General features: G+C 39.5%; 2 protein-coding genes across 7 annotated transcripts; one reads left to right on the top strand and one right to left on the bottom strand.

Moving 5' to 3' along the window:
* Window positions 1-703: 703 nt before the first annotated feature.
* xxylt1 (xyloside xylosyltransferase 1) lies at window positions 704-17564 on the bottom strand. Of its 5 annotated transcripts, none has more exons than XM_058638875.1 (6): window positions 17286-17564; window positions 17026-17167; window positions 15677-16314; window positions 13962-14109; window positions 8424-8556; window positions 704-2186 (listed from the first exon to the last, which is right to left on the bottom strand). In XM_058638875.1, the coding sequence occupies exons 3-6, from the start codon at window positions 16211-16213 to the stop codon at window positions 1790-1792; spliced, it is 1215 nt and encodes a 404-aa protein (XP_058494858.1). In that variant the 5' UTR covers window positions 16214-16314; window positions 17026-17167; window positions 17286-17564; the 3' UTR covers window positions 704-1789. The 5 variants fall into 5 exon arrangements, with proteins under 5 accessions (XP_058494858.1, XP_058494860.1, XP_058494857.1 ...); XM_058638877.1 differs by having other exon boundaries at window positions 16916-17167; window positions 17290-17564; XM_058638874.1 differs by having other exon boundaries at window positions 17290-17564.
* A 522-nt stretch (window positions 17565-18086) lies between these two features.
* On the top strand, window positions 18087-25935 carry srsf11 (serine and arginine rich splicing factor 11). 2 transcript variants are annotated; one of them, XM_058638872.1, is made up of 12 exons: window positions 18087-18444; window positions 19996-20129; window positions 22748-22857; window positions 23014-23103; window positions 23197-23243; window positions 23351-23484; window positions 23741-23822; window positions 23923-24036; window positions 24499-24588; window positions 24726-24797; window positions 24886-25063; window positions 25168-25935. In XM_058638872.1, the coding sequence occupies exons 1-12, from the start codon at window positions 18323-18325 to the stop codon at window positions 25378-25380; spliced, it is 1386 nt and encodes a 461-aa protein (XP_058494855.1). In that variant the 5' UTR covers window positions 18087-18322; the 3' UTR covers window positions 25381-25935. The 2 variants fall into 2 exon arrangements, with proteins under 2 accessions (XP_058494855.1, XP_058494856.1); XM_058638873.1 differs by lacking the exon at window positions 18087-18444 and adding an exon at window positions 22381-22500.
* Window positions 25936-26912: the final 977 nt, after the last annotated feature.

Genomic DNA, 26912 nt, shown 5'->3' with positions numbered 1-26912 from the left:
CAGGACATCATCGCACCTGCCAGCTGGATCCGTGTCTGACGACAAAACAAACTTTGCAAACAAGAAAACAAACACACACACACACGCATGCTGGTTTTGCATTATTTGTGTGGACATATAGACATAATGCATTAGTCCCTGACCTTAACCTTAATCACAGGCTACTAAAGACATGTACACACACACACACACACACACACACGTCAGTACTCCATAAAGTAAGGCATTCCCACCTCATACTGTGCCGTGTTTTGCATCTTGTGGTGAACACACGCACGCACACACACACAGAAAACAGGTTTATAGGTCACTTGTTTAAACACCATTTAGAATTTGTCGTCATACGCACAAGCACAGGTGCTTGTCTGTCAGAGTAATATTATATATGTGATGTTTCTGTTGGCGAAACGCGTTATTCCCTTTTGGATGAACGTCACAGTGAGGTCACTGCATGATGCGGTGGTTAATTTTGATCTTCACATGGTTATTTTAATGTCTGTACATTAAGTAGTAGCGGCGGGTTGTTGTTTCTCCATCTATGAAGCCTTGGTTGCCTCATGTCTGGCTTATAGCAGACAAACAAGAACACAGCTACAGCTTTAACAACTCATTTTTTTTACCCTCATTTTCCAGCACTGAAGTGACCAAAATCACCCCCACACACACCTTACACACTAGAACAAAAACAGGGAATGACTTTTGTGTAGTTTATTATTTTCAATAAAACATAAAATGTTGCCATAAAAGCTGAACACACAAAAGTTAAAAATATATATATATATATAAAATCACTATTACTATTCTATATGAGATATTCACAGATATCTCATATATAAAAGATTTCTAATCTGTTGAGGGACATTCATTCATTCATAAGCCCGTCAAAAATATCATTGCACATTCAACTTACTGACGCAGATAAATCATTTACTGCTTGGACACGGACAGCATTGTGTAAAACCGTGTAACGTGGGAAATTGAATTTCTCACCTCACTCATCACGCGTGTTGAACTGTTCATCACTGAAGACATTTTTCAGACTGAATACTAAGTATGAAGTGGTTTTGATTCTGCGTTTTTATAATGAGCGAGCACAGTAAAAAAACACTCACTCCTTATGAAAGGTGTTTGACTTAAGTGGGTTCGTTGGCCTTTGCTGAACTGTAATTGCAGAGCACTAACCACAGCCACCTGCAGAATTATTGTTCATTCTCTGACCCCCGCAGAAAGATGCATTAGAGAGGAGCTGTGGCAGAATGTTATGGCCGACTGGTGTGAAACCTCCCTATCCACAAGCCACAGAGGTGGAAAATAAAGTGCCCCAGATTGTTTCTTTAAAATTTCCACAAGGTGTCATGGGCTCCTCAGATGCAGTATTATGGCTTTTTTCCACTACCCAGTTCCAGCAAGGCTTGCCTCGGCTCGGCATGGCTCAACTCTACATGGTTTAGTGTGGTTTTCCATTATAGTACCTCCTCAATGTGGTGTCATCATCGCACGGCTAAATGTTGGAGATTAACGCTTGTCTTTAGGATTTTAAATCTTTTTTAACTGATCTGCAGTTCTGCACTGTTCGGTTTCATTCTTGTTTCGGACGTCATGCTCATGACTCCTCCAGTGCCGACACTCTGCCAATCAGTAGCCGGCAGTCTGTCGACGTCACATTTAGTATCGTCTCAGCTCGTTTTGAACCTTGTCAGAGCAGATATTAAAAAGAAGTACCATGTCCTATCGCTAATGGAAAAGCAAAAAAAAAAAAAAAAGTGCTATTAGCACAGCACTTCTGCATTTAGTCGTCTGGTATGGGGGAGTTACAGTTCCCATGATAGATATACACGGGTCCATCACAGCGATAATACAGCTGAAACACGTTTCCGTATCCGTGGTCCCTCCACCACGTGCACAGCTGTCTGTTCCAGCCACAGAGCAGGGAATGAAACAGTTCAGGATGCTCCATGCCAATCATGGTGAAGAAGTCCTGGTCACCAAGGTGGCCCCGGAAACGATACTGGTCAGCCAGTTTGGCCACGTTACTGGGCTTCAGCAGTTCGTTGTAGAGAACCGAGGTCCTCATTGCTCTTAGGTCCAACAACATCACACCACTGTTGAAGCCCGGAAGGCCGTCAGGAGGAGGCTCGCCAACTTTACTCTGAGGGTTCTCTTTCCGATACTGCCAAAAGGTGTGTCTGCAGAAAGAGGAAGACAGGTGCTTGATGTAGGTGGAATTGACTGTGGCGACTTATTTAGCCCAATCAGCAGGTGAGGAAAGTGATTTATATTATTCTGCTGAACATTTAGTCTCAGAATTTACAATAATTAAAAAACATTATTCACATGAAGTGGCTTAAAGTCAATACATCTAACTGCAGATTTGCCTGTGTGAAGGGTTAGGGTTAAAGATAGTGTGTCAAATTTAGCAGCATTTATTTGTGAAGTTGCATTTTGAAGATCCCTCACCTTCCCTTCCAAGTGTGCTGGAGAAGCTATGTAGCCTTCAGTTTGCATGAAAACTCAAAAGCTGGTCCATTATGAGGCTATTGATAAAACACTGTGGTCCAAAATGACGGCCTCTGTGGAGCTGACACAGCTCGTGATATAATTATCCAAATTTTCATTCTGGGATAATGAAAACCAACAACTAATACAATTGTACAACGAAAAAAAACTGAAATTCCTGACTAATGAAAATAAGTTCACCTTAATTTTACACAATGGACATTTAAGTAAACTGAAAGCGTTACCAAGCTATTCATACCACTTATTTCAAATATGAATTTTATTGTGCCACATTTCAGGGCCTACAGAATTACTTCTGATTTCACCCAACCCCAGTATTGGTAATAAAAAATCGCCAAATAAAGACACGGGTGAGAGATTAAATGCAACTGTTTGGACTCCAAATGCTGTAAACACCAGAGAAGAATTAAAAGAACACTTTTGGGAAGCATACATGACACATATCCCCCTGTAAAACCCAATTACTTAAGTTGAGTGAGTAAAAACAATACCTTCCTGTAACTAATCTCTGTCCACCGTCAATGATGACTCATGTGATTGTGGTCATATATGAGCATGTTTGGGCAACTGAGGGGAAAGTTTCACTTGTTTACTGAACAAACAACACTGGCCAAAACAGGAAAAGGGTTCAGACAATTGTGCTAACTTGGCGCTAGGGCTGGGTGATATGGGCAAAAAATAACTTAGAATATATTTGTACAGATTTTGACTATAACGATAATTATTCAAAACCAGCCATTCAGGGAATAAATCTTTCCCACCACTATTTGGCACCTAGTTCTGCCAAAGTACCAACTCTCAAGTACTGAAACACATTGATTTGATCTTTGAACCAATTGAGGGTTTTCTTTAAATTAACTTATTTCTTATATTTTGATAACAGATTTTCCAGGAAAGGTAGTTTAGTATAACGTTGACTTTGTAATAAGTTATGCATCGAGTAAAGGACAGTGATACTTGAGGAACATGCATACTGGAAAAAGTATCAAGCAACATCGTTTTACTTTCCTAAATAAGCACAATAAATCATTTTATTCAATGGTCAGTTTTTGTTGTTCTTGGTGTTTCATGGCAGTCGGCGTCCGGGATGTTGTTTCCTCGATTTTTCACAGTTCCTACCTCTAAAACAGCTGGGCTGCAAACAGATTGTATATGCATGTCAGGACTATCAATCGACGTTTAAGATTTATTCGCGATGAATTGTGGTTTTGTCCATCGTATCAATGCCTAACTCTAACCTGAAATGCAATTCTAACCCTAAAACCAAGCTTTAACCCTAAAAAAAAGGACCAGCCAAAATGTCCTCACAATAAAACAGAATGTCCTCACAGTCTACTACAGACACGTGCACACATGCACGCACCCACACAACTAGAGTTGGTTATTTTTGTCACTGACCAAGCTAAAAGAAACCTCTACATTAAATATTAATGGTACACCGTGCACTCCGAAACACATGGGGATAGAGGAAAAGGAGCAGTTAAAAAAAGAAAGAACCGCGCCAGCTCTTTTGGTGCAGATAAACATGTGAGAAAAATCACATTGAGTAATTATGCTTGTTATAGTAGAGAATACTACCCCCCTCCCCCCCACCGTATGTGTATGTTTGTGCACAGTTTGTTTAAATCATGAGGGATTCTCTGAGTCACACTTTGATATTATTATTACTGACCTATATTTTGCAGCTGCAGCATGTCAGCACAGTTGTATAAAGTCTGTTGATTTGGTGGCTGGGGACCAGTGGCCCCCGTGGAGCATTCATCACTTTAAGGACTTACATAGAGACTACGTGCTGGCAGACACATTCTGGGTGAGCGTGCCCCATAAGGGAACATTTACAAAACTTCACTATTCTGCTGTTTTGACATAATGTACCAAGTGACTAGCACTGCATTTATTTTAGTTTCATGACAGGTTTTGATGCTCGTCACCAAGCTGTACAAAAGCCTGATAATGACCCATTCATTTGATTTGACTTAAAATCACCATCAGCATAATGTAAACATTTCTCCAGTCAAGTGCTTACTTAATAACACCAGGGATTATTTAGAGAGCTTCAGACATGATGCACAAAAGGTACATGTGTACAATTACTAGTTTAACCTAATTCTCACACACTGTATAAAATACACCATCACTTAAATATAACCTAATAATAACCTAAACAATATATTTACTCCCATGATACCTTATGGCGCAAAAGTACCTGGTACATTTTCAGTACCTGCTCAGGCGAGGTTCCAAGAGAGCTGAGGTGATACTAAGTGTGACGTCGTCAGACTGCCGGCCACTGATTGGTCAGACTGGCGTCACTGGAAGAGGCGCAAGAATCAAACCGAACAATGGCGATACTGTAGATCAATTAAAACGACTTGAAAATCCTCACAACGTGCGTTAATCTCCATCATTCAGCAAGGAAGTGTCTAAAATCACAATATTTAACAGTGGAGTCTGGGGTTGTACTTGTGCAATGACAATTAAGAGATTACAATTCTGATGACACACTCATTGTCTATCACTTTATCCTCCACATGAGGGTCGCGGGGGGGAGTTTGAGGCAAACCCAGCCGACATAGGGCAAAAGGTAAAGCCTTGAAACGTCGTCAGTCCATCATGAGACAAACATAAAACTTCAGCATATACGGGGCACTGTGACAAAGCTTCTTTTAATCACGTCTGATGATGTTGTGAAATTGGAGTGTCGAGTACAGGATGTAGCTCTGTTGTCTGTGACAATGTTCCTTTGATCTGGTGTACTCTAACAAGACTGAGTCCAATGACACAGCCTAAGCCTCAGACTGTCACTAAGATCACTGCTCCAAGTGCCACAAGTGCCTCTTGTCCGGCCCTGCCAGTTCACAGCGCCATCGTCTACTCTACCGCTTCCAATTTTCAACCTTTCAAGTTAAGTGTCTCTCTTGGTTGTGAAAGAACGAAAAGCAATAGCAGGTGATGGGGACATTCTGTACTGAAATCCCACCCAAATGTGTCCCCCACTTTGTTCAGGACAAGAAACAGCCTGAAAGCTGTGTGTAACACTTACTGACAGGCGGGAGTCTGGTTCTAGGATGCACACATAGCAGTTTGGCGACATAATGGGCATAAATTGAAGAAAATAAAGTCAAAACGTTGAGCCTTCAAACGATTAAGTATATGGTGCTTTTGCAGATTTAAAATTGAAAGTCGTCAATTCATGAAATATTTTGATCAGAAAAAGAGAGACAGGAATGTCCCAATTGGAACCTTGTACACAACTCAATACTATCTGAGTGACAACACTGAGACGCAAAACTTGATAAAAAATGATAAATATTTCACACAGTATCAGATTCCACCCGAGACCAAAACTTGAGAATACGTGGGATGTGTCACACGAAGGAGACTCGACGTGTTTCATGCTGATGTCTTTCATTGTGTTTGCGGTTTCGACTGTAACACTTATGTAAGTGGGTCTCGTCTCCTGGGGTTTAAAACATAACAGATGCAGCTGCAGAGAGAAGACATGTGGCATTTTTTCCTGATAATGAACTTTTCATTGGCAGGATGTTCTCTGAATGTGGCTGGTGGGAGGATGTGTGTTGTTGTTCTCCTGCATAATGCTCTGTCCATTAGCACTGCAACAGAGTGGGAGCTGAGAGCCCTCTCCACTCTTCACAGGAAGACACTGCAGTAAAGAGGAAGCACACAATGGCTTAAAAAAATATATATACATGTAATATTTCAAAGTACATCAGCCACTGGCTATGGGCAAACAAGCCCATTCAACAGGCTTAAAAAGAGCTGCTAGATTTGTTTCCTGTATCTTAACCTGAATAAAAGACACCCTGACAATGTATCACTGATGGTTTATATTGGGATGTAGTGCCACTGCACTGACGAATCCTCCTCCATTCTCCAGTGACTTTCATGAATCACAATGTAATGAATCTGATTAGTCTATACTTTTACATGAGTCAATGACGTCTTTTTGCTTGTACAATGAAGAAACTGACATCTGTTAAAGCATAACCAAAAGCCCTTCTTACTCAACAAGTTCTTAGATCAAATTAGTTTCTCCAGTCACTATAAATTGTCACTCAATTCAATGAAGTCTCCTTCAAACACTTAAGGTGCAACGTAGCGACAAGTTAATCTAAGATTAAGAATGACTTTTCCAGCAGAAAATGACAAAGATATGACACTTTGACTCTCTATAATAAGATAATTCCATGCTGTTCTCTCTCCCGAGTCCCCCCACAGTTGGTAAATGGTATCATTTGTTACATCTGTCATAAAATACAGTATAATACGGCTGAACTGTGATGTATGCCATACATTAGAATGTAATTTGTAGCTCTTTTTGTGGCACCCACTGAAAACCAGAAGTTACACCGTGCCAATGCAGGCGATGCTGACCTGCTCAGGCTTTGACAGAGACATCATTCATCCTGTCCCAAGTTCATGTAGCATCAGAATAATCTTGGAGACATTATTTGAAGGGTGAAATCCTACAGTGTGTTGCTTTATATATAAATATGAATTAAAGAGGAAACTTGCATGACACACATTTACAGGTAGAGAAAATGCTAATAAACGCTATGAGTAATACTTATGAGTAAAACATTTGAATAAAGACATTTAGGGTGTTTAGGGAATCGATTTTACACTTTTGTTTTACTAATCTAGTGATTTTGATCAAGACAACAAAAGGGTCACTACAACTTGAAATTATTATTAAATGTTATTGATGGATATAAATTCATTTATGAACCAGACATATAGGGCAGATGATACAACGGGTTGTAAGAGGTTATATAGGGACCTTTCAGTGTGTTGCCAAAGGATATGAGAAAGTTGTTTATTTACTCTAGACAGGTCTGACAAAATGGTATATCCAATTCATAGGATGAGTGCAAAACATTTCCTGACAAGAAGCGTCTCTCTGCTCAGATCCTGCCAAACCCTCAATTATTCATCTTAAAAAAGCTTATTCATAAAAAAACATTACATCATTCTCATCAGTCAGTGTAGCACCAGCTCTTTGCGACCACTCTACTGGCTACGATCACAGATTAGTAGTATTTTGCAGCACTGTTTTGATGCTGCCAGGTAAATGGATGGGGTTTGGTTTGTAATTTCCTGCAGATTTTCATTTCTTTATTTGTTTATTTATTATGTGGGGAAACAAGTGCAGAACACTTAGGGCTGGGGGATATGGACAAAAACAATAATATTCCAGTATAATTTGGCTGAAAAGCAACATACTTATTATTTATATATGAAAGAGAGAAATAAATTGGGAGTCGGGAGGAGCTGTATGAAGTAGCTCTACTACTCACGGTGCTTTAGCACAAAACATTAAAAAAGAAAAAAATCATAAAGGTGAGATCGGACAATGTTTAGTGGAAAAATAATGCATCCAAGGGTGCATGCCAATTCCACTTGGGGCTGTGAGAGTACATGTGCCTATCCTCCTCTTCCTCACACACACTTGAGATGTTGTGAGCAACACTGGACCGAGACAGAGCGTGAGGTGAGTTACTTCTCTCATGCTCCCATTAAAATCCTTCAGAACTTCAATCACTCTGACAGAGAAGACTCTTCTCTGCTCTGATGAAAGAAAAGTGACAGTGTGGATGGAATTGGGTAATTCTGTACCACGTTGGAAAATATATCTGGATGTCACAGGGATGATTATAAATCAAATTTGATCATCATGATAATGAATTTGGCCCCACTGACTTGTGTCCAACTGAGATGCTTGAAAAACAAAACAAAGTGTGACACTATTTCTAGGTCAAACACTTTATTAAATTGCATTCTGTGTCACATTAAAGCGGTTAAAGGTCGAGGCTACCTTTAACGGGGTGGACACAGCAGAAGCCCTTTAATACCTGTTGTGCTGTAGTGTGTTGCATAGTGTTTACCTGTAAACTGGCTGCATCTCTCTGGCGATGCCTATAACTGCACCTGGAGGAAACTGGTCAAATTCTTGGAAGAGGTCTCTGATGTTGGTCCGGTATTTCAGATCCAGGTCAAGCTGCACAATTCGTGTCAGATCTAAAAAAAAAAAAAATAATAAAAAAAACACATTTACCGCATCACTTTGTGGCAACTGCAACCAAAATACACCAGTTAACGCTTAAGTTTAATCGGTGATTGTTTTAAACATAAGCACTAAAAGGATAGTTACTGTTTGATGACGGATGAGTGACCTACATTCATGTGGATAAAAAAATTCATCATTTATTTTAAACCAAGTTGAAGAAAGGAAGATGATGGTAGGAGATGCACTGTATATGCAAGAGTAAGGGCTGCAATTCTTGACATCTAGCACATCACACAGTGACTGCCTGCCTTATCACTTCCGGGAGGCCCTACTCTGGAAGACAGGGTAATAACAGGAAATTAGCACAGACTGCATGACAATGTCTCTCCATTGTAAGGCGGAAAGGATGGAAAGTTGCAAATACTATCAATTTGTGCACAGTTTGGGTTTTCACAACTGTGAAAGTATGCACAGTAAATAATTAACAATGTATCTTGTGCAAAGATAAACATCAAAATGGTAAACAGGAAATATTCGGGCCCTCATCTGTTCATTGTTTCGGGCTTCCTATGTTTTGCTGGTTGGCATGGCGCTGAAAAGATGGGGAAATACTCAGGATTGGTGCACCACAGCAGGCACAACCTAATGAGTGCACTGATGGAAACAGTTGCCATGTCAGCATGAGAGATGCCATCAGATGACAATGGCCTGTTGTTCGTTGGCAGTAAATGTTTATTGGCAACACGAAAGGTTTGGCTTGATGGCATCTGTGGAACTGATACAGCTGGAGCTGTGGGACTTGGAGGATAGAGCTACTTAGGAAGTATTAGCTGCACAAAATATACATGCTTAAAATGCATTAAGCTTGATTAGAGTAATGGCAGCAAAAATGTGTGTAGCACAAAATGCTACTAGTTCAAAAAGGTTTTATAGAACCGTGTAGAACTTTCCCACCATGAGCATCCAGTGAGAAGTGAAAAATGAAATACTTACACAAAATAATTGATCAAAAACTGGTATTTTAGTCATAATCAATATTATATGTTATCAATATTATTATGGATCACAACTGCCTTAAAAGAACAACAAATAAATAATGCCATCCAACAATAGACAAAGTTATTGTGCATTGTATCTCTCAAATAATCAACTATTAGAGACTTGAACATTGCATATATTGACTGATGAAGACTCAGCGAAATGGCAGCAACCTGTTTTCTGTGCTCTCCAAACAAGGAAGCGGTCATGGTGAGTCTTTCGTGCATTGTGGCAACAGTGAGGGTCATGGAATGTAATCTATGAGTGGTGGGCGCCTTTTGTTTGGACAGACGGGGCTTAGCGAGAGGAAGTGAACCAGAAAGAGGGTCTTAAGTTGTTACAACATTGTAATGTTTTGGATTTGATGTTTGATCAGTGACAGTTTTGAAAAGTTTCAAAAGTAAAACTTTCCGTCAAAAATGATAGAGGAACATCACCTCGAGAAATTCGCAAGTGTTTGCAGCTGAACCAGGATTGGGACATAACTTTGCCTCATTTTAGGACTGACTGACTATCTCCAGATACATTTACCCAGGAGTTTTCCTTTGTTCTGTCAACTTTGTTCTGTCTCTCAACACTATCACTTTGTACAATTCTTGACTGCACCGTTTTTATTTATTTTTGTTGCACTTCACTGGCCGTTCTTATAAACTTGAGAGTTGACTGGGATTGTTTTGAGTCAAGTTTGATTGTGCTGTGCGTGACTATGTTTTTAGGTGCTTCTTTATTGTGTTTTCTAAATTTCTGAATTGAGTTTTACCAATATAGGGTAACCGGTGGGTAATGTGGCCGTACTTCAATCCACAGCCAATTTGCCTCGCTTCGGCTCAGCCGATCAACCTGATTCTCTGATGGCTGAGATAAAATGATGACGATGCTAATGAATGATGAAAGTAATTGCACCAATTACACAATTAACCCAGGAGAAGTCAACCGTAAGCAGTAAATAAAAATGACAGAGATTCATTTAGTATTGGTATGGGGGTGTTTGCAGGAGTGGAAATGTATTGCAGGAGTAAAACCTTTAGCGTGGCTTAGAGCTCGCTTGAGGGTTTGATTAAAAGAGGCATTATTAACTAAACCTTTACTCACCCACAACAACAAAACAACAGGAAGCTGTTATTTAACATGCCAATTTTTCAGAGAAAAAGTGGGTCAACCTAATTAACCTCTAAAAATCAGTCTTGATGTGAGCATTTACAGCCTCTTTGTAAGGGTCAATGTTTTCTGTTCTGTCCAGCATTTCCTGGAAGAGACACTGGTCTACTCTATTTTTAAGAAGTAATCACTTGGAATTCATTTAAAAAAAATCATCAGTTTACCCTGGCATTGAAACACGTGTGAATCGTCACGTAACACGCATTAATTAGAGGAGGCGACCAGACAAATAAAGAGAAGAAACAGTGAAGAGAGGAAATACATAATTGAGCTTTAGAGCAGCATTGTCTCTGAATGAATGAATGAATGAATGAATGAATGAATGAATGAACAAGGCATTTATTCTATCCAAATATAATTTTTAAACCCCCTTTAGTAATAATAATGATGGAGAGCCAGGCTACAACTGGAAATTAATGAATACAAAACTGAAACAAAGTGAACCCCTTAGCTGGCTTTCATCACGATTGTTTTTGGAAACTTGTATTTCATTGTAAATATTTCCTTCAGTAATTAATGTTCACTCAAATGACTGGAAGCCTTCCTGTTTGTAAACTCCAGTATGCTTTTTCTCATGCATGTCCGATAGATTGGATATGCTTTTTGTCAACAATGGCTGTTTCCCTCGCGTTTGTCTCTTGCTTTATGTGGGAAAATGCGGCCCTTCAATTTTCTTCCACTTCACGTGTGTAACATGATCATTCTTGTTGGTTGTTAAAGATTTTATGACAAAGTCCACATTAGACCCTTTGTCGACCTGAACCACTATATAACCGCGATGCAATCAGGACATTTAAATTCAGCCTGAGTGTGTGCCGTTCCACCATTCCAGTCACGCTCACTCTGTTACCTTACATCCATATGAGAGAGAGTCATTAGCTTTGTGTTATAAGCTCAGGGGGAAACAGTGTGGGAGGTTTGATCGTTGCAGAAATGTCTACTGAAGTTCAGCTTCGTGATAAAAAAGGTAATAGACCAGATATTAAAGTCACTTGATTCTTAACAGGTTTAATCAGCAGAGCAGCGGTTTGTCTGCATTGTTAGTTTTGATCATATAACCACTTCCCTCGCTTCTTTTTCACATTGGTGGTGCCACTTTTATTTTAGGTGGAAAAAAAAGGTTAGAGTTGTTGAAGAGGCTCAAGTCCAAACATGCCGGGACCTCTAGAGGGGCCGCAGAACACGTAACACCTCGTCACCAACAAAAACAGTTTCTTAGGAAACTTTATCATTAATTACCGCAGAGGTCCACTGTGGAGTTTTATTGATGTCCCTCTGAGGACAGGTGGTGTTAAAATAGTCCTCTCTCTACATGACTGCTTTCATTATGGTGTGTGAGCCTGTCAAGGTGGAAAAAAGCTGCCGAATATTTTAGGAAATAATCTCATGTTCACGTATTCTTGTTTGGACTGTATCTCATCAGAGACCACCTGTCCATTCGCAAATGAAGACCATAAGACACGGATGAAAGCTCAAGAGCATTACATTTTTTAAACTTCTATTGTAGATCATTATTAAAGACAAGGTCACGGTCAAGGATGAGCTTTCATGCTCATTAGCATGCAGTAAATAATGAGAACCATTGATCTGAGGCCTGAAATATTGTTTCTTTCATAGCTAATGCTGGCACACAATTTCCACTCATCAGCTAATAGAATACGATTGACTTCCAGCTGACATTTGTCCAACAATATGGTCAATGGTTCCTAAACCAAAGGTTGAATTGTATTTCATTATTATGACCAAAATATGTGTAAGAAATTGCTCATGTTCATTGTCATCACCCCTATTTTGCATGTAATTTTAAAACACTGACAAAAAAGAAGACTGTAACTTTAATGTCATCAAAGCAAACACTTTCATTCAGGCTGTGTAGCTAAATCCTAACTTCTATAACAGTCTTCCTTTCCCCCAATAAAATCTACAGAATGTTAAAAAAAAGGGTCAATAAATGACAAGATTTGTGCACCACATATCCCTGCACTAGATGAAAGCCTTCTTTATATAGAGATAGACGACTGCTTGGAAACACAGGGTAGATGGGTGATGTGTGGCTGATCAATAAGTAATTTAGGCAAGCAACAAGACACAGACACACAACTCCAGTTCAGCTATCACACAAAAAACACTGTTTAAATGTTAACATTTAGACAAAATCAAACCAGACTTCCCTTGGGGCAGAATCAGTTATCATCCTTTTTGTCTCAAGAAAAAAAAAAACACATTCAGCTTTTTCATTACAGCTGTGCACCTTTGTTTTCAAATAACTTTTAAATAACATTGTCATGATCAAAATAAAACCTGAAAGAACCTGGATTTGACCACAGAGTTTAATCAAACCCCTTAAAAGGAGCATGTAGACAAACATTGTATTTCTTTTTAATCTAAATAAATAAAAGGTTTTTGAATTAACCCGATTGTCTCAGTGCTGTCGTTTACCTTGGGAGTGCAAAACTATGAGTCAACACCGACACAGGGTGCACAAACTGTATGTGGGTAGCAATGACAGAAAATACCCCCTCTCGCTCCACAGGGGTCCTGATGCATGTCACGTGTCTCTTTGCTACCTGGCTATTCTACCTTCTCCAGCTGTGCGCTGTGCCAAAATAGAAAAGTGAGCCTCTAAGTGCATGTTAACACATGTTTGGGTGGACATATTGTAAAGGATAAACCCTTTTCAGCCAAAAGCAAAACTGGAGCTGGGCTGTTATGGGTCATCTCGCCTGTTCATAACTGTATATTCAGATAAAGAAAAACTCTAAAGGAAGCACACAGTAGTTATTGATCCTCAGCTGCCACCATTACAAGGTTCATATTATTTTTGGATTTTGGTGTTTGAAATGGTGTGGATGAACTCTCAGGACGAATAATAAATGCCATGTTTGCAAAACAAGTACCAAGTATCAAATTATAGAATCAGAACCTGCCTTGACTCAGGTTGGCAGGCTTTTAAAAACAACACAACACATCTCAAACTAAATAATTCAAGTTTTCTGATGCTGTATAAGGAGTAATGTATATATACGAAGGAGCAGCAAAACTATCTGAATGGGCAGTTACCATTAGCAGTAGGACAGATGAGGCAACCTCTTCAGGAAAAGTTATACCTGTAACATTTATCTTTTCATCAAGTAACTCATTAAACCAACCAGCTAGTATGAAGCTGAGATGAAGATGAGAAATTGCTACAAAGAAATTTGAGAAGAGGAGTTGCTCTTACTGTCAGGCATGATGTGATGCATGGCTACAGACAGGAAGAAGATGGCATCGCTGTAGTAAGCTCCAGAGCCAGCACTGAAGTACTTCTGCATGGCCTCCACTACAGGGAAGAGCTTCTGTGTGAGAGCAACCACGTCATGAAACAACACCTGCAGGAAAGATCAGCACAGTGGAATCAGATCACCACAATAATCATCAAACTGCAGTACAGCTGGGGACCAGTTAGGATTTTATTAGCATCTGAGATTTCTCTTACAGGCCATATAACACATTTGTATTACCCCTGGCTTTAAGTTTGTTTTGCTCATTTTTCAAAAATAAATACAACGTAGGGAATTATAGGCATGTTTGAATCTGTACTGACCAGCTCATTAATGCAGACGGCTGCATTTCAAGATAGGAATCATCATCTCATTTCAGATCAAGAATAAGCCTCTGTCCTGCATTGCACATTGCAAGACCAAGTGTAAACTAAGCGTAGAGAAACCCAACAAAGCAAACCAATCCAAAGGTTCCAAGCTGCTAAGCTCATGCCAAGCTGAGGAAACCTCTTACCAATTCAAAGCAGGTATGAAATCAGTCTAGGCTAAAAGGAAGCAGTTACATTCACACTGGATATTGTAGATGATGAGGCATTCCTGAGAAAAAGGGTCTATCTGGTGAGGAGGATTTAGGAAGTGGTGAGCAAAAAGTCCACAAAAGTGAAGAAATGAGGCAGGATGTTGTTGTATGTAAGACAAAGACCAACAAAGGGGGAACATAAGCCTGTCCTTTGGCAGAACAAAAAAAACAGTTGAAGAGGTATATCCCCATTACAGATGTCTTTATTTAACAGGCCAACACTGCCCCCGTGTGTTTCAAGTTTCATCTGCATCTACAGCCAGTGTTTCTCTTGTAGGATGCCATAATATGGGCTGAGTGGTCAGGAGGTTTTAAACTGAGCACTTGTTTTGACCTTTGTTATTTGTACATTATGACGATCTTCCAGAATATACTAAAAACATTCAGCTGTCAATAAATAAATACATTTTATCTAAATGTAATCATTTTCTTTTGCATATCTGTAAACTGGAGACTTTACTGTCAAATAAAACAACCTATTTAAATACATCATGTTGGCCTTTGGGAGAAATATCAGATGTCTCTGCATCACGTCTACTGCTACATCCACACTACACACATTTTTGTTTAAAAATGCATACACAACCAGTGTTCTAGTGCAGGATTTCCTGAATCCTGGTCCTGGGAACCCACTGCCCTGCATGTTTTAGAGGTTTCCCCTGCAACACACCTGATTCAAATAAATAGGTCATTATCAGGCTTCTGCAGCGCATGCCGTCGAGCTGACCATTGGAATTAGGTGTGTTGGAATGTGAAACAATTTTCTAGAGACTGCTGGTTTCATTTTTTCCAACTACTACAGTGTTTGCATACAAGAACAAGCAATATATAATATTTTGCCTGCCCATGTACTGATTGGCCACGGCTTTACAGTTACGGTTATGTTGCTACCAGTTGACTTGTTATGCTCTTGACAGCACTTAATAGTGTTTTTTTGAGGTTTTATGTGGAAAGGAAAACCTCAATTTTTTTTTTTTTAAATATATGTGTGGACTAGGTCTATGACAAAGTCAAAACTATTGTCTCCGTCTTGAAACATGCAGGTAATGGATAATTAAGTGCAGTAACACCAAAACATTCTTTTTTACATCCTACCTCATACTTGAATGTGGCATCAACAAGAAATTGTTGCAGCATCCTCTCTCCCATTTCTTGACTGGGCTGGTCACTCACGAAATGAAGCACCAACACCTCGCCTTCCAGAAAGCGTCCATGTTTCACCATAGACAACATGGCCACCCGGAACTTGTCCTGCAGGCTCCGGCTCTTGTCCACCTTGGTGAACATCATGAGTGCATGGTAATGTTGGTCAGCAGCTTTGCTGTCCCCATGTTGTGTCCCAAACCTCTCATTCTCGTCTCCAACATCTTGATCCTCCTGTCCTTGCTCCTCTGATCCAGCTGTATGCGAGAGCCTAGTGTCCACAGTGAGGTCTGCATCATTTCGGTTGATGTTATGGCTGGCCTGGGTCTGCTTGATCCTCTTTGTAGTGCTGGAGAAGTTCTGCTTCTCTGAGCCAAAGTAGTAAAAAGCTACAACAGCTAGTGCAGCAGCCAGGAGAAGCACAAACTGATAGGATCTAAATGTACTGATCCTACCCATGATTCTGGCTACCAGTCTCAGGATGCCCATATTTTCCTGTTGGCCTCATGAGAATGGGAAGGTAAATGAGAAAACATTCACCATTTTGTGTCCTTTTGGTTCATGGTTATTTTTCAGTTGCCAGCATTTTCCTGGAAGAGAGGGGGAACTCTTTAATTTTTAAAAGTAAAGCTGGAAGAATAAATTAATTAGTTGATTCATGGAAAAACAAATAAGCAGCTTCATTCGATATACAATAAATCTATTAATTCAGTCTAACAAAAATAGTGAAACAAAGAGAGCCATTACAGCTTCTCAACTGAGTAGATTCACCATTTTTTGTCACTACAATCTATATTGTATATTTGTTAGTCTTTGAATCCAAAAAAACAACAACAATATAGTGACTCTGCAAACCTGTAAATGACATGTTTCCACATTTCATGATTAGTAGATTAGTTGAAAGTAGTTTCGTTCTTAACATTAATAATGGGTTGTGTACTGTGTAACACATTTTATTATTGTAATGATAGCATTATTGTGTTGACTTCACCAATGAACCAACCCAAATTTAAACTTTACAATATTGTTTTTCTGTCTTGCCTTTCGTTTTTCAATTGGGTTTATATTTAATTAAATATAATAAAATATTTAATGATATTACGTCCTGTTTCAATTGTTTTGTTTGATAATTGTGAATAAATACAACGGCTAAACAAGTATGTCTTGGTGCTTTCGTGACCGTTTCCATACCTTGACCACAAACGTTGCACCGTCAACTCTGTAGACCCACTAAAATACCATCTTCTTATCATGCTCACACAAAACCATCATTTATGTTATGTTATTTAGTATCCTCTTGCCTGTCCGATACTGCAACTCTGCGTGGTCACATCCCGACAGCTTTTAATCCGTGGATTAGACTTCTCCCTCCAGTTCCTGGATCCTCGACTTTATGAAGCAATACGAAATTTGCCAGATATAAGAAGAGTAATCGTCATCGTGCTGCGGTGCAGAAACAACAACAATGGAGTTCTAAAACAGTCAATCTGTAAAGTTACGACACAGTAACCGTCCACGCAAAAATCTAAATAACTGCAGTAACACACACTCAGTCACTCACTCACTCTGCAGCTGCAACCTGTTGACACTGCCTGGCTGTAGGGATGCTAAATTAGCAAGCAACGCATTTGCGCCCAGATGCAGATCGTGCAGTTTTCCGTCTTCGACGCTTTGTTTGCGCTAGATTGTTGGAATTCTAAAACATGTGCGTGCAAACCTGTGTCGCGCTAAAACCGCCGCTGAACAGCTACGCGATTTAGAGAGAGGTAACTGACTGCAGCGATGTTAGCCGCATGAACCAGGGCTAGCAGCAACCTAGCAACAAAACCGTGTGACATCGCCTTAGCCACACCCACTCCAAGTAATGCTGCCTTCATGTGCTGTCGGAAAAATAACTTAGATGCTAAAAAATATTATAACATTATGATATAATAACATTCTGGTTTGAGTAACAAAGAAAATCTTGTGTCGAACATTGAAAGGGTTGAAAACACAGAGAGTTTTTTTTGTTGGGAATTTTAATTTTGAGCAGAAAGACAAAATGAACCCAGGAAATGTTTACATTAGGTGTTTCCTACATACTCATTAATCTTGCGTAAACGTTAAATTCGTTTCAAAGCAGCTGGACGACAAAAAATGTCTTACACAACAATGCCAATAAATAAATACATTAATGACAAAAGCAATGAACTGTGAAAAGTGTATTTCAAAGACTTAAAGTTCTTCCAGATTAAAAAAAAAACATGAACTACAAGTATAACTACAATCTAAATTAAAAAAATAATAATGAAGAAACCGACGATGTTTCTGAAAGAATTTTTAACGTGATTGCCTCTTGTTATCCGAATCGATGTGCTGTACTTGAACGTCGCACCCTCCTGCAGTCTCGGCCGCGGTATTCTTGCCCTCGGCTTGCAGCTGTAGTATCTTCTCGGTCGTGTTGTACGACAACCGCGGTCTGTATCGTTGGAGAGATGCCAATTTTTCTACTCGCCTAATGTTACTCTTTTCATAAACGTTTCGTAGCTCGTACTTTTAACCCTAATCCCCAGGCACATTGCTAGCATCGCGCTAGCCATATTGCTAACCAGTCGGAAAATGAACTCCAGCACGCACGTCATTCAGGTGACAAATGTCTCCCCGAGCACGACGTCCGAGCAAATGAGGACTCTGTTCGGGTTCCTCGGAAACATAGAAGAGCTCAAGTTGTTTCCACCTGAGTGAGTATTTTTCATTAAACTCGCACATGTGATACCTCCGCGTACCCCGTGCTCCCCCGAAGGCCTGTAGCGCAGAGTAGGCCTCGCTGCATAGCTTGCTAATGCTAACTTTATATTTGCCCGCGCCTTGGCTGAGCTGCAGTCGACCCCGCACCACAAACACAGTCATTACGGTTTAATAAACACTTATATCTTCATTTTAGACAAATCATTCAGCCATTCCCCGGTCATTTTGTCTTCAAATGTCCATTAATGTTTAAACCAGTTCCATATCATTGGACCTGGTCTTTACACCATGTTTGTGTGTGTGTATTATACTTGCCCAGTCTCGTGACTTAATCAGCGACACAATCAGGGTTTATTTACTACGTTTCACGTAGTAAATATTCGCACACCAGTTGTTTTAGCTGTTAAACATGACTTCCCCTCCAACAAAACGATGGTTTACGGGTTAAATGGACCAGTCGATATTGATAATTACCTTAATTGTCAAGTAATAGAAGATAGTTTCTGTTTTTGGACGTGGATGAATGTTGAAGAAACACATCTGAAGTTAAACATTAAGGTTACTAAATGTGTAACATAGCAAAATGTGTGCAGTGCACCAACCCCGTGTTGCTACTGATGGTTATATAACAACATATTTTATTATTCACTTGTTACCTAACCCTATTGGTCAGGTATGTGCCCATGATTCAGTAGTATCAAGATTATAAATTAAATAAAAAATGTTTCCCTGTGCTCAAGGTGATGGTTTTTAGGTTTTTTGTTTTGACTGACCAACTGGTGACAACTGAATTTTTTTGGTAAGATGGCAACAATTGGTATTTGTCAATGGCTTTTAAAAGATGGAGTCCTAATGTGTAACAGACTAGATGCACAACTCTATCATAATCTGTGGCAATTCCTCACATCCTTCATCTTAATGTGTGAGTAGACATTATTTATCAGTTATATTAAGGATAGGAGAAGAGTCACTACAGCTCTAATCTAACTTAAGAAAATGCATTACAAAAACATTTTCTTGTGTAAATGTCAACATCAGTGACTTCTTTTAGATTTCACAGATTCCTGCAGAAACTTGAATTGGTGCATTTTTATAAAATCTACAGGAGAAAACAATTGTGCTCTGCTTTGTTTTCTCTTATGATTTACATCTGGCCACTTTGCAGGTAGGAGATGTCTTCAGACTGTTTCACTGGCAATCTAGTCAAGCATCAAAATGCAAACAGTAAAGCTGCAACACTCAAGTCATATTACAAAAATCCAATGAGATGAAGATGTTCATTGGTTTAAATGTGCATTGTACACTAGCAGTGTATTTAATTCTCAATAGAGTGGACAAATCATTTCAATACTCTGAAACTATTGTTTAATAAGATTTGTTTCGTTTTTTTATTCAGTGTGAAATAATGTAAGCAGAGGACACATCAGGCTATGCTGCTTTTCTCACAGCCTTTCATTACCTCAGTTGTCCCTGGGGACACAAAGATGACATGTTGGGTCTCCTTGTTTGTATTCTTTGCACAACATATCTGTATTTTTTTCCAGTGACTCTCCCTTGCCTGTGACTTCACGTGTCTGTTTTGTAAAGTTCCTTGAGTCTGAATCGGTGGGGGTTTCTCAACACCTGACAAACACCGTCTTCGTGGACAGAGCCCTGATTGTGGTCCCTTTTGCGGAAGGTGGGTGTCTTTAATATTCTTATGTCACGCACATGACAATCTCTGAACACATCGCAATGCATAAGTGTATTTATCAGCATTGAAAACACTATCTGAGCAATTGTGAGTTTTTCCTGACCAATCTGCTAGCTAAGCTTTTCAATGCTTGGCATATGTAGGTATGTAAAAGGGTTATGTGCATTTGTGTCCATGTCTTTCAACCTAGCTGTAAACTTCTCTCTCTGTTATTTGTGTTGTGGTTTTCATAGTGGACAAGTCATTTGCAGAGAGCCCCTTCCTTGCTGGCTGACAGTGGTCCTCTGCTGCCATCAGGAGATTAGAAAAAATAATGGCACCAGGCTCGCAAGCCACCCTCTCTCTTGTTCAGCAGTAATATATTAACTCTGTTTTTTCTCTCTCTGTTCAAGGCATCATTTCTTTTTTTTTTTTTTAAAGTTAGCTACACAACTCTTAAGCAAAAAATAAGGGAGTTGGGGAGAGGCTTTAGGGCATTCTCAACTCCTCACTCAATCAAAGTATCTTAAAATCTTGCAAATTTAATGTATGTTGATAAGTAGGCATGCACCGAAGTAGGGATGCCCTGAGCAGATCTGCATCAAGGCATTTTCTAAACAAAAATCATATCTACTGTCAGGCTTGATCCATATCCTATCCTTTGTTTATATTTGAATCATTTTCTACTTTACTACTTTCAATGCAACAGTCTCCAAAATGTTCCTTGATCCATACTAACAACATTCACTTGAGGAAAAACTCTTGATGCTTAAGATTCACCATCAACGGATGTGCAGTTAAAAGGGTCTAATTTGATAATGATATAAACATGCTGATATTTTACATAAATATGCTGCACTTGCACATGGGTGTTTTCACTTACTGGCTGATTAGACCGAATTTTTAGGTTCATGCAAAATGGGGCTGTTGTTGCTGAGGTCACCAAACTCCAGATTCTACCTTAACAAGTGCAATATCGCTTAGAAATAGAGATGGAGTTGACAACTAAGGCTCAAACTGCTGAGAGGAGGTATAATCAGCCAGACAAGTGAGAGTAGTATTTCAGAACTGCACTTGCAGTTTTGGCTCGTTTAGGCCAAGTACACAGTGCATCACAAAGAAAAATATAAAAACTGGATCAGGACATGGTATTTATTGGCAGATATTAACTTGTTCAGAATGGGAACAAAAAGAAAATGTTCGGGACCTCCCTACACCAAGCATAAAGCATGCAAGATAGATTAACTAATCAGCTCTGCATGCAAGTCTAGATTTTGAAAGTGTGCCACCATCTACTGTTATTTTCAGTGGAAGTTATTTAGCATATAATTTGGTGATTAATCATGATAAGCGCACAGACTGCCTTTGGCTTATACTTGCTTCATGTGCCAAAGCATTATAGTGTTTTAGAATGTGCATTTTTGTTTCCAAATTTCAACTAACAAGCTAAAAAGTAGTGTTAAGCCTCTGCTTGATGTTGCAGTAAAAATGCATTTTTTCTTAATTGACCCTCTCCACACATGACTCTGAAAAAGAGTTGAGTGAATCTCACATTTAACAGTGGTATTTCTTTTGTTGTTGTGTTTTACAGTTCTTTTTCCTGGTTCAGCCAGCCCTATATACCAGGCCCTGCTGAAAATGCCACCAACAGTTTTGTCCTCTGCAGCCTTATCCTGTTTCTCAAGTGTCCTTTCTGTTGTGTGTGTGTGTGTGTGTGCGAGTGTGTGCGTGTGTCTCTCTCTCCCCCTCTCTCTCTCCCACTCTCTCTCTCTCCCCCCTTTTTTTAAAAAGTTCAAAATGTCAGATTTAAAGTAGCCTGTTTTCAGATTGCACAACCGTGGATGATCATCTCCATAAGATTTTCCTTTTTGATTTTTACTGTTTGGACATTCTTCAGCTTTGGGCACATGTTTCATGATTTTATCACGGCTGTTGCTGGCACTGTTTACTGTAGATTATCTTGGACATAGTTTAAAAAAAAATAAAAAATTTACTTAATGACATACTGTTGGTTAACATCAGTATTGTAGCTCATTAATAGTATTTTATCTGGTTGTAAAGTAAGTTATTTTTTTCCCTTTTCCCCTGTGGTGGTATTGTACAAAGTAACCATGATCAGCCCAGAAAAGGTAACATGACTAAACCTTTTCTGTGTTTTGTATTAATAGTGGTAAGTTATGTTGAAATGTACCTTTTTGTCTACACCCAAATCATGAACTTTGTTTTCTGTATCTCAATGTTTTTGTGTGCTTTATAGCGAAGCAGCCGGCGTGAGTCGCTTGTTCATAAAACATCTAATGAAAGTTGAGAGCACATCCCACGGGACAACTGGCTGTGCTTGCTTACGTTTGGTTCATGACTTAAAAAACAAGTACAGGTGATAAAATCTTGGCAGTGTTGACCACAGTGTGTATTGTGACTTTTAAATTCATAGCTGCTAATCCTACAATCATACTTTGACAAAAAAAAGTCAGGGATCAAGGATTACAGATGAGTCAAGTGGATATATTATTATTTTTTTTTATTTTCCACTACAGAGTAGTTAGACTGAGGTGGCTTTTCTGCAAGTCTGAGTGTTTATCGATGTTTCTTGGCGCATGTACTGAAATGTTATTTTCCTCCAGGAGTCATTCCTGATGAATCTAAAGCTATGTCGCTGCTGGCTCCAGCCAATGCCGTGGCAGGAATGATGCCTGGAGGAGGCCTTCTTCCAACACCCAATCCACTGGCATCAGTTAGTATTTGCTTAAAGTTTGTGCCTTTTCATAGAAGCAACTGTGTCTATACAGCACGGTTTGTTGCATGCAGATGTTGTCATCAGTATTTTCATCATTTAGCTGCTTCTGAGTGCCTTGCCTTGTATTTCAACTCACCATGTCCACTATTCCAGATGGGAGCGACACCATTTGGAGGTCTTGGAGCTCCCAACATGGATCAAATGGCTGCCATGGGAATGTCTGGACCAAACATGAACCCTCAGGTGAGCATGTGATACACAATAATAATTGTAGCATTTTCAAACAAAAATGTTTAGAATCTTTTTTCATTTTTACTACCTTCTTGTCTCTTTCAGGCTCTGTCTGCGGACTTCCTGAAGCTCATGCAGTCCATGGATCCCAAGTAAGAAACTATAGTGTCTCATTCAGAGACAGAGTGGTGTGCGTACATGTATAAGTATATAAGTACATATTATGTGGAAAAATCTAAATGATCACTGGTACTTGCAGATTGAATCCATTAGCGGCTGGACTGAACTTGAATCCAGGGCTTAAGAGCGATGCCTCTAATAAGGAGATTGAAGAGGCCATGAAGAGAGTCCGAGAGGCTCAGTCTTTGATCTCTGCAGCCATCGAACCTGGAAGTAAGTGGTTATCTTGTGTTAGTGGTTTAGAATAACCTCTTTAAAACTTCAAAAGAAAGTCTAGTGAAGTGTCTATTGAAAATACTTTTCTTACACAAGGAGGCAAAATACAAACCTCAGACTGTCACTTTCATACTTGACTCTTAATGATACTGTTTAAAAAGGATTCCTGCTTCACTTTAGCAGGTTTTAGAACAGTTAGTCTTAAGCCTGTACCACATGGTTGATATTTAACATTGTGCAATTGTGTTTGTAGATAAGAAAGATGACAAGCGCAAGCATTCCCGCTCCCGTTCGCGGTCTCGTCGCAGACGGTCCAGATCTCGCTCAAGACACAGGTAAAGACAAAGCTGTCAGCAAGCAGAGTGATGAGCTTTGTGTCCATGTACAAAATATAGTTATTATGCTTAAACAACATTTTCGTCATAATTTTGGCAGACGCTCAAGAAGCAGATCTCGGAAGAGGTCACATTCAAGGAGTAGGAGGAGGTCCCGGAGCCCACGAAGGAGGAGGTCCCACTCCCGGGAAAGAGGTCGCCGCAGTAGATCAAGGTCAGCATCTCTAAAAATGTGTAGCAGTCCTGTAGTTTTATTTTACAACTTCCTGCAGCTGCTACGGTTACTGCAGAAATGGGTGCTTTAGAAGAATAACAGGACTGAGAAGATAATATGATCTTTAACACTTGTCAACTTGTAAATGCAGTAGAAGAACAAGATCTATTCAATTGTACTATATAATAGGAACTTCTCATCCGACATTTTGAATTTTCAACAAAAGTAGTTTTATAGATTATAGAAACAGAAATATAATAACGTGTGTAATGCTGTGTTCTTGGTCAGGAAGACGAGCATGTAAATCATGTCCTGCCATGAGCACATATCCTTATTTAAATACTTCAGTTGCGGTTTCTCCAGCTTTAAAGCCAAAATGCTGCCAAGTTGGCAATTATCCATCTTACAAACTAAGTGTGTTTGCGGTTAATTGCAATATCCGTGACGTTGTCTCTTGAGCAGGGACCGGAGAAAGGAAGAAAAGTCCAAGAAAAGGTCAAAAACACCCCCCAAGAGCTACAGCAGTGCCAGGAGATCTCGAAGCATCAGCCGGTGAGTGATTTGAGTGCAGTGTTAGACACACGTAAAGAATTAACTTTCTTTCAGTTCATATTCTGTTAACATTCACAACTCAGTGTTGGGTTTTTTACTTTGTAAAGTGACTTTTTGTACTTACTTTTCTCTGTCAGGAGGCACAGGCGAAGCCGCAGTGCTTCTCGTTCCCCCAGGAAGAAGCCTTCCAGGTCTCCATCACCTAGACGGTGAGTTGAGTGATGTGCAGTATGTCTTAATTTGACACACAAGTACAAGGCTGAAAATAACAATATAATGAATTAATAATATTCATAGTCACAAGAAAGAGAAGAAGAAGGACAAGGATCGTGAGAAGGAGCGGGATAGAGACAGAAGAGAGGACAGGGACCGGAGTAGGGATGAAAGGGAACGCTCCAACAGTAAAAAGAAGAAGAGCAAGGATAAGGATCGCGAACGAGACCGCAAGTCTGATAGTGAGAAAGGAGACGTAAAGGTATGTCCAGCTTTACGATGGGAACATTGAGGAGCTCCCAGCTTCAACCATTTTCAGAATTCCTTTAATTAGTCATTAACGGCGTTAACTTGTGGTGACAACAGGTGACCCGGGATTATGATGAGGAGGAACAAGGTTATGACAGCGAAAAAGAAGGAGACGAGGAGGACGACGAGAGGAAGAGCGACTCTGACTCTGCCTCGTCCCCCAAAGGCCAGGAGGAGAGGGAGAGGGAGAGGTCTGAGGGCCAAATTCCCAAAAAGTCAAAACTAAATGGAGATGATCACCATCAGGAAGACATGGAGATGAGCGATTAGAACATCCTCAAGACCGTTATCTGTCCACTGTCCTTTTATATTTTTAATATCGGCCACATCATATCTGTGCCTGATCGTTCTGTTGAAAAGATTTGTCGTCTTAACGGTAGAAGCCTTGGGGGAGGGGAGGCGAATGATTTTTGTAAAGATGCGGAAAAACGAGACGTTAAATAACACGTGTCGTGGTTTTAAATTGTCATTGCTGTACTTTTTTAAGATCTTGTTGATTTTGTGTTCAAACTTTGTCTTTCTGACAGTAGAATACACAGCGTTTTCCTCTGAAATGCTGTATTTGTAAATATTGTCAGAACTAACCCTTTCCTGAGTCAGACTGTTAGTTATGCACCACTCATCACTGGCTTTATCTTAGTTTTATTGTTTGTTTGTTTTTGTTTGGGTTGCTGAACCATTTCTGCTCCAAGTGTAATGCACCCAGTCGTGTTTCAGCTTACCTTCCTATAACTGTACACTGTAGACTGAAAAATGTTGCAAGGAAATACTTAGTTTGCAACAGATTTTCCAGAGGAAACAAATAAAAATGGATCAAACCGTCAACTTGTTTTGTTTTATTTTTAAAGAATTTTTGACATTTCTGGGAAACGAGAATTAATCTTTTAGAAATTGGTTTAGATATGACATCATTTTTCAGTGGCGCTGGGAGTCCGAGTCGAGCTTTCATTGGCTGTTTGTCACTGTGCTGAAGCTTTTTTTATGGGTTTTTTTTCATGGCCAACAGTACATTTGAACATTTAATTTTAGGTCAAACAACAAATGGAAAATTGTATTTTATTATCAAATGAACTGAATACATGGTGGAGGTCAATAGAAAACAGACTTGTGGCTTCAGAGAGGTTAACAAAAACCCTTTGGAGTACAAATATAATTTTAAGAAACATGGGAGTCCACACTTGGGGTATATTGAACATTTTAAAACTGTTAGATTTGCACAATTTGCTGTGCTGTATATGGACATAAACATGTTCCAATAATGCGGATGCTAAACAGCACCACAACAAACAACATCCTCCAGATCACCTGTTTGTAACCCCCAGCAAGCTCATGAGCTGTAACAGCTGCTATACACTGTCATGACTTTGTGTCCTTTTCCACATGTGAATGAGAGTGAGTCTCATACAGTTTATCAGATAAAACGAGTTGAGGGGGGAAAATGACACGAGGAATTAAGAGATTCAGTATTTTCTTTTTAACACAAGTATGTACAAAAAACCTGCCACCATGTCCCAAACCAATAACCAAATAAACTTCCATGAAACTTTTTTTTTTAAATTCCAACAACTTGTCATCTTGTATCAGACATCTTCAACTCATCAGCACAAATAAAAAGCAAACATAGAAAAAAACTAAGTAATAACTCATAAAACCTGTATTTACTTGATGTGCAGGAAATAAGCCTGGTTCTTGTTAAGTTTAAAACATGGCTTGAATGTTCTCATTCATTCTGTAACATCTACTTCCTGTACAAGACCCTTCCTTCAGCAAACAGTTTGTTGTTTACTTTACAAAAGTGAAAG

Source organism: Solea solea, chromosome 9, assembly GCF_958295425.1.
Source record: "Solea solea chromosome 9, fSolSol10.1, whole genome shotgun sequence".
Taxonomy (NCBI): Eukaryota; Metazoa; Chordata; class Actinopteri; order Pleuronectiformes; family Soleidae; genus Solea; species Solea solea.
This window is presented reverse-complemented; position numbering and strand designations above follow the sequence as displayed.

Bases quoted from the DNA above. Each gene is read 5' to 3' on its own strand.
- xxylt1 (XM_058638876.1), bottom strand. From the start codon at position 16,213: ATGGGCATCCTGAGACTGGTAGCCAGAATCATGGGTAGGATCAGTACA. The intron at 14,110-15,676 runs GTAGGATGTAAA...TCTTTCCTGCAG, and splicing joins ATGCCACATTCAAGTATGAG to GTGTTGTTTCATGACGTGGT. The intron at 8,557-13,961 runs GTAAGAGCAACT...TTTTTTTTTTAG, and splicing joins GCATCACATCATGCCTGACA to ATCTGACACGAATTGTGCAG.
- srsf11 (XM_058638872.1), top strand. From the start codon at position 18,323: ATGAACTCCAGCACGCACGTCATTCAGGTGACAAATGTCTCCCCGAGC. The intron at 20,130-22,747 runs GTGGGTGTCTTT...ATTTTCCTCCAG, and splicing joins TGTGGTCCCTTTTGCGGAAG to GAGTCATTCCTGATGAATCT. The intron at 22,858-23,013 runs GTTAGTATTTGC...CCACTATTCCAG, and splicing joins CACCCAATCCACTGGCATCA to ATGGGAGCGACACCATTTGG.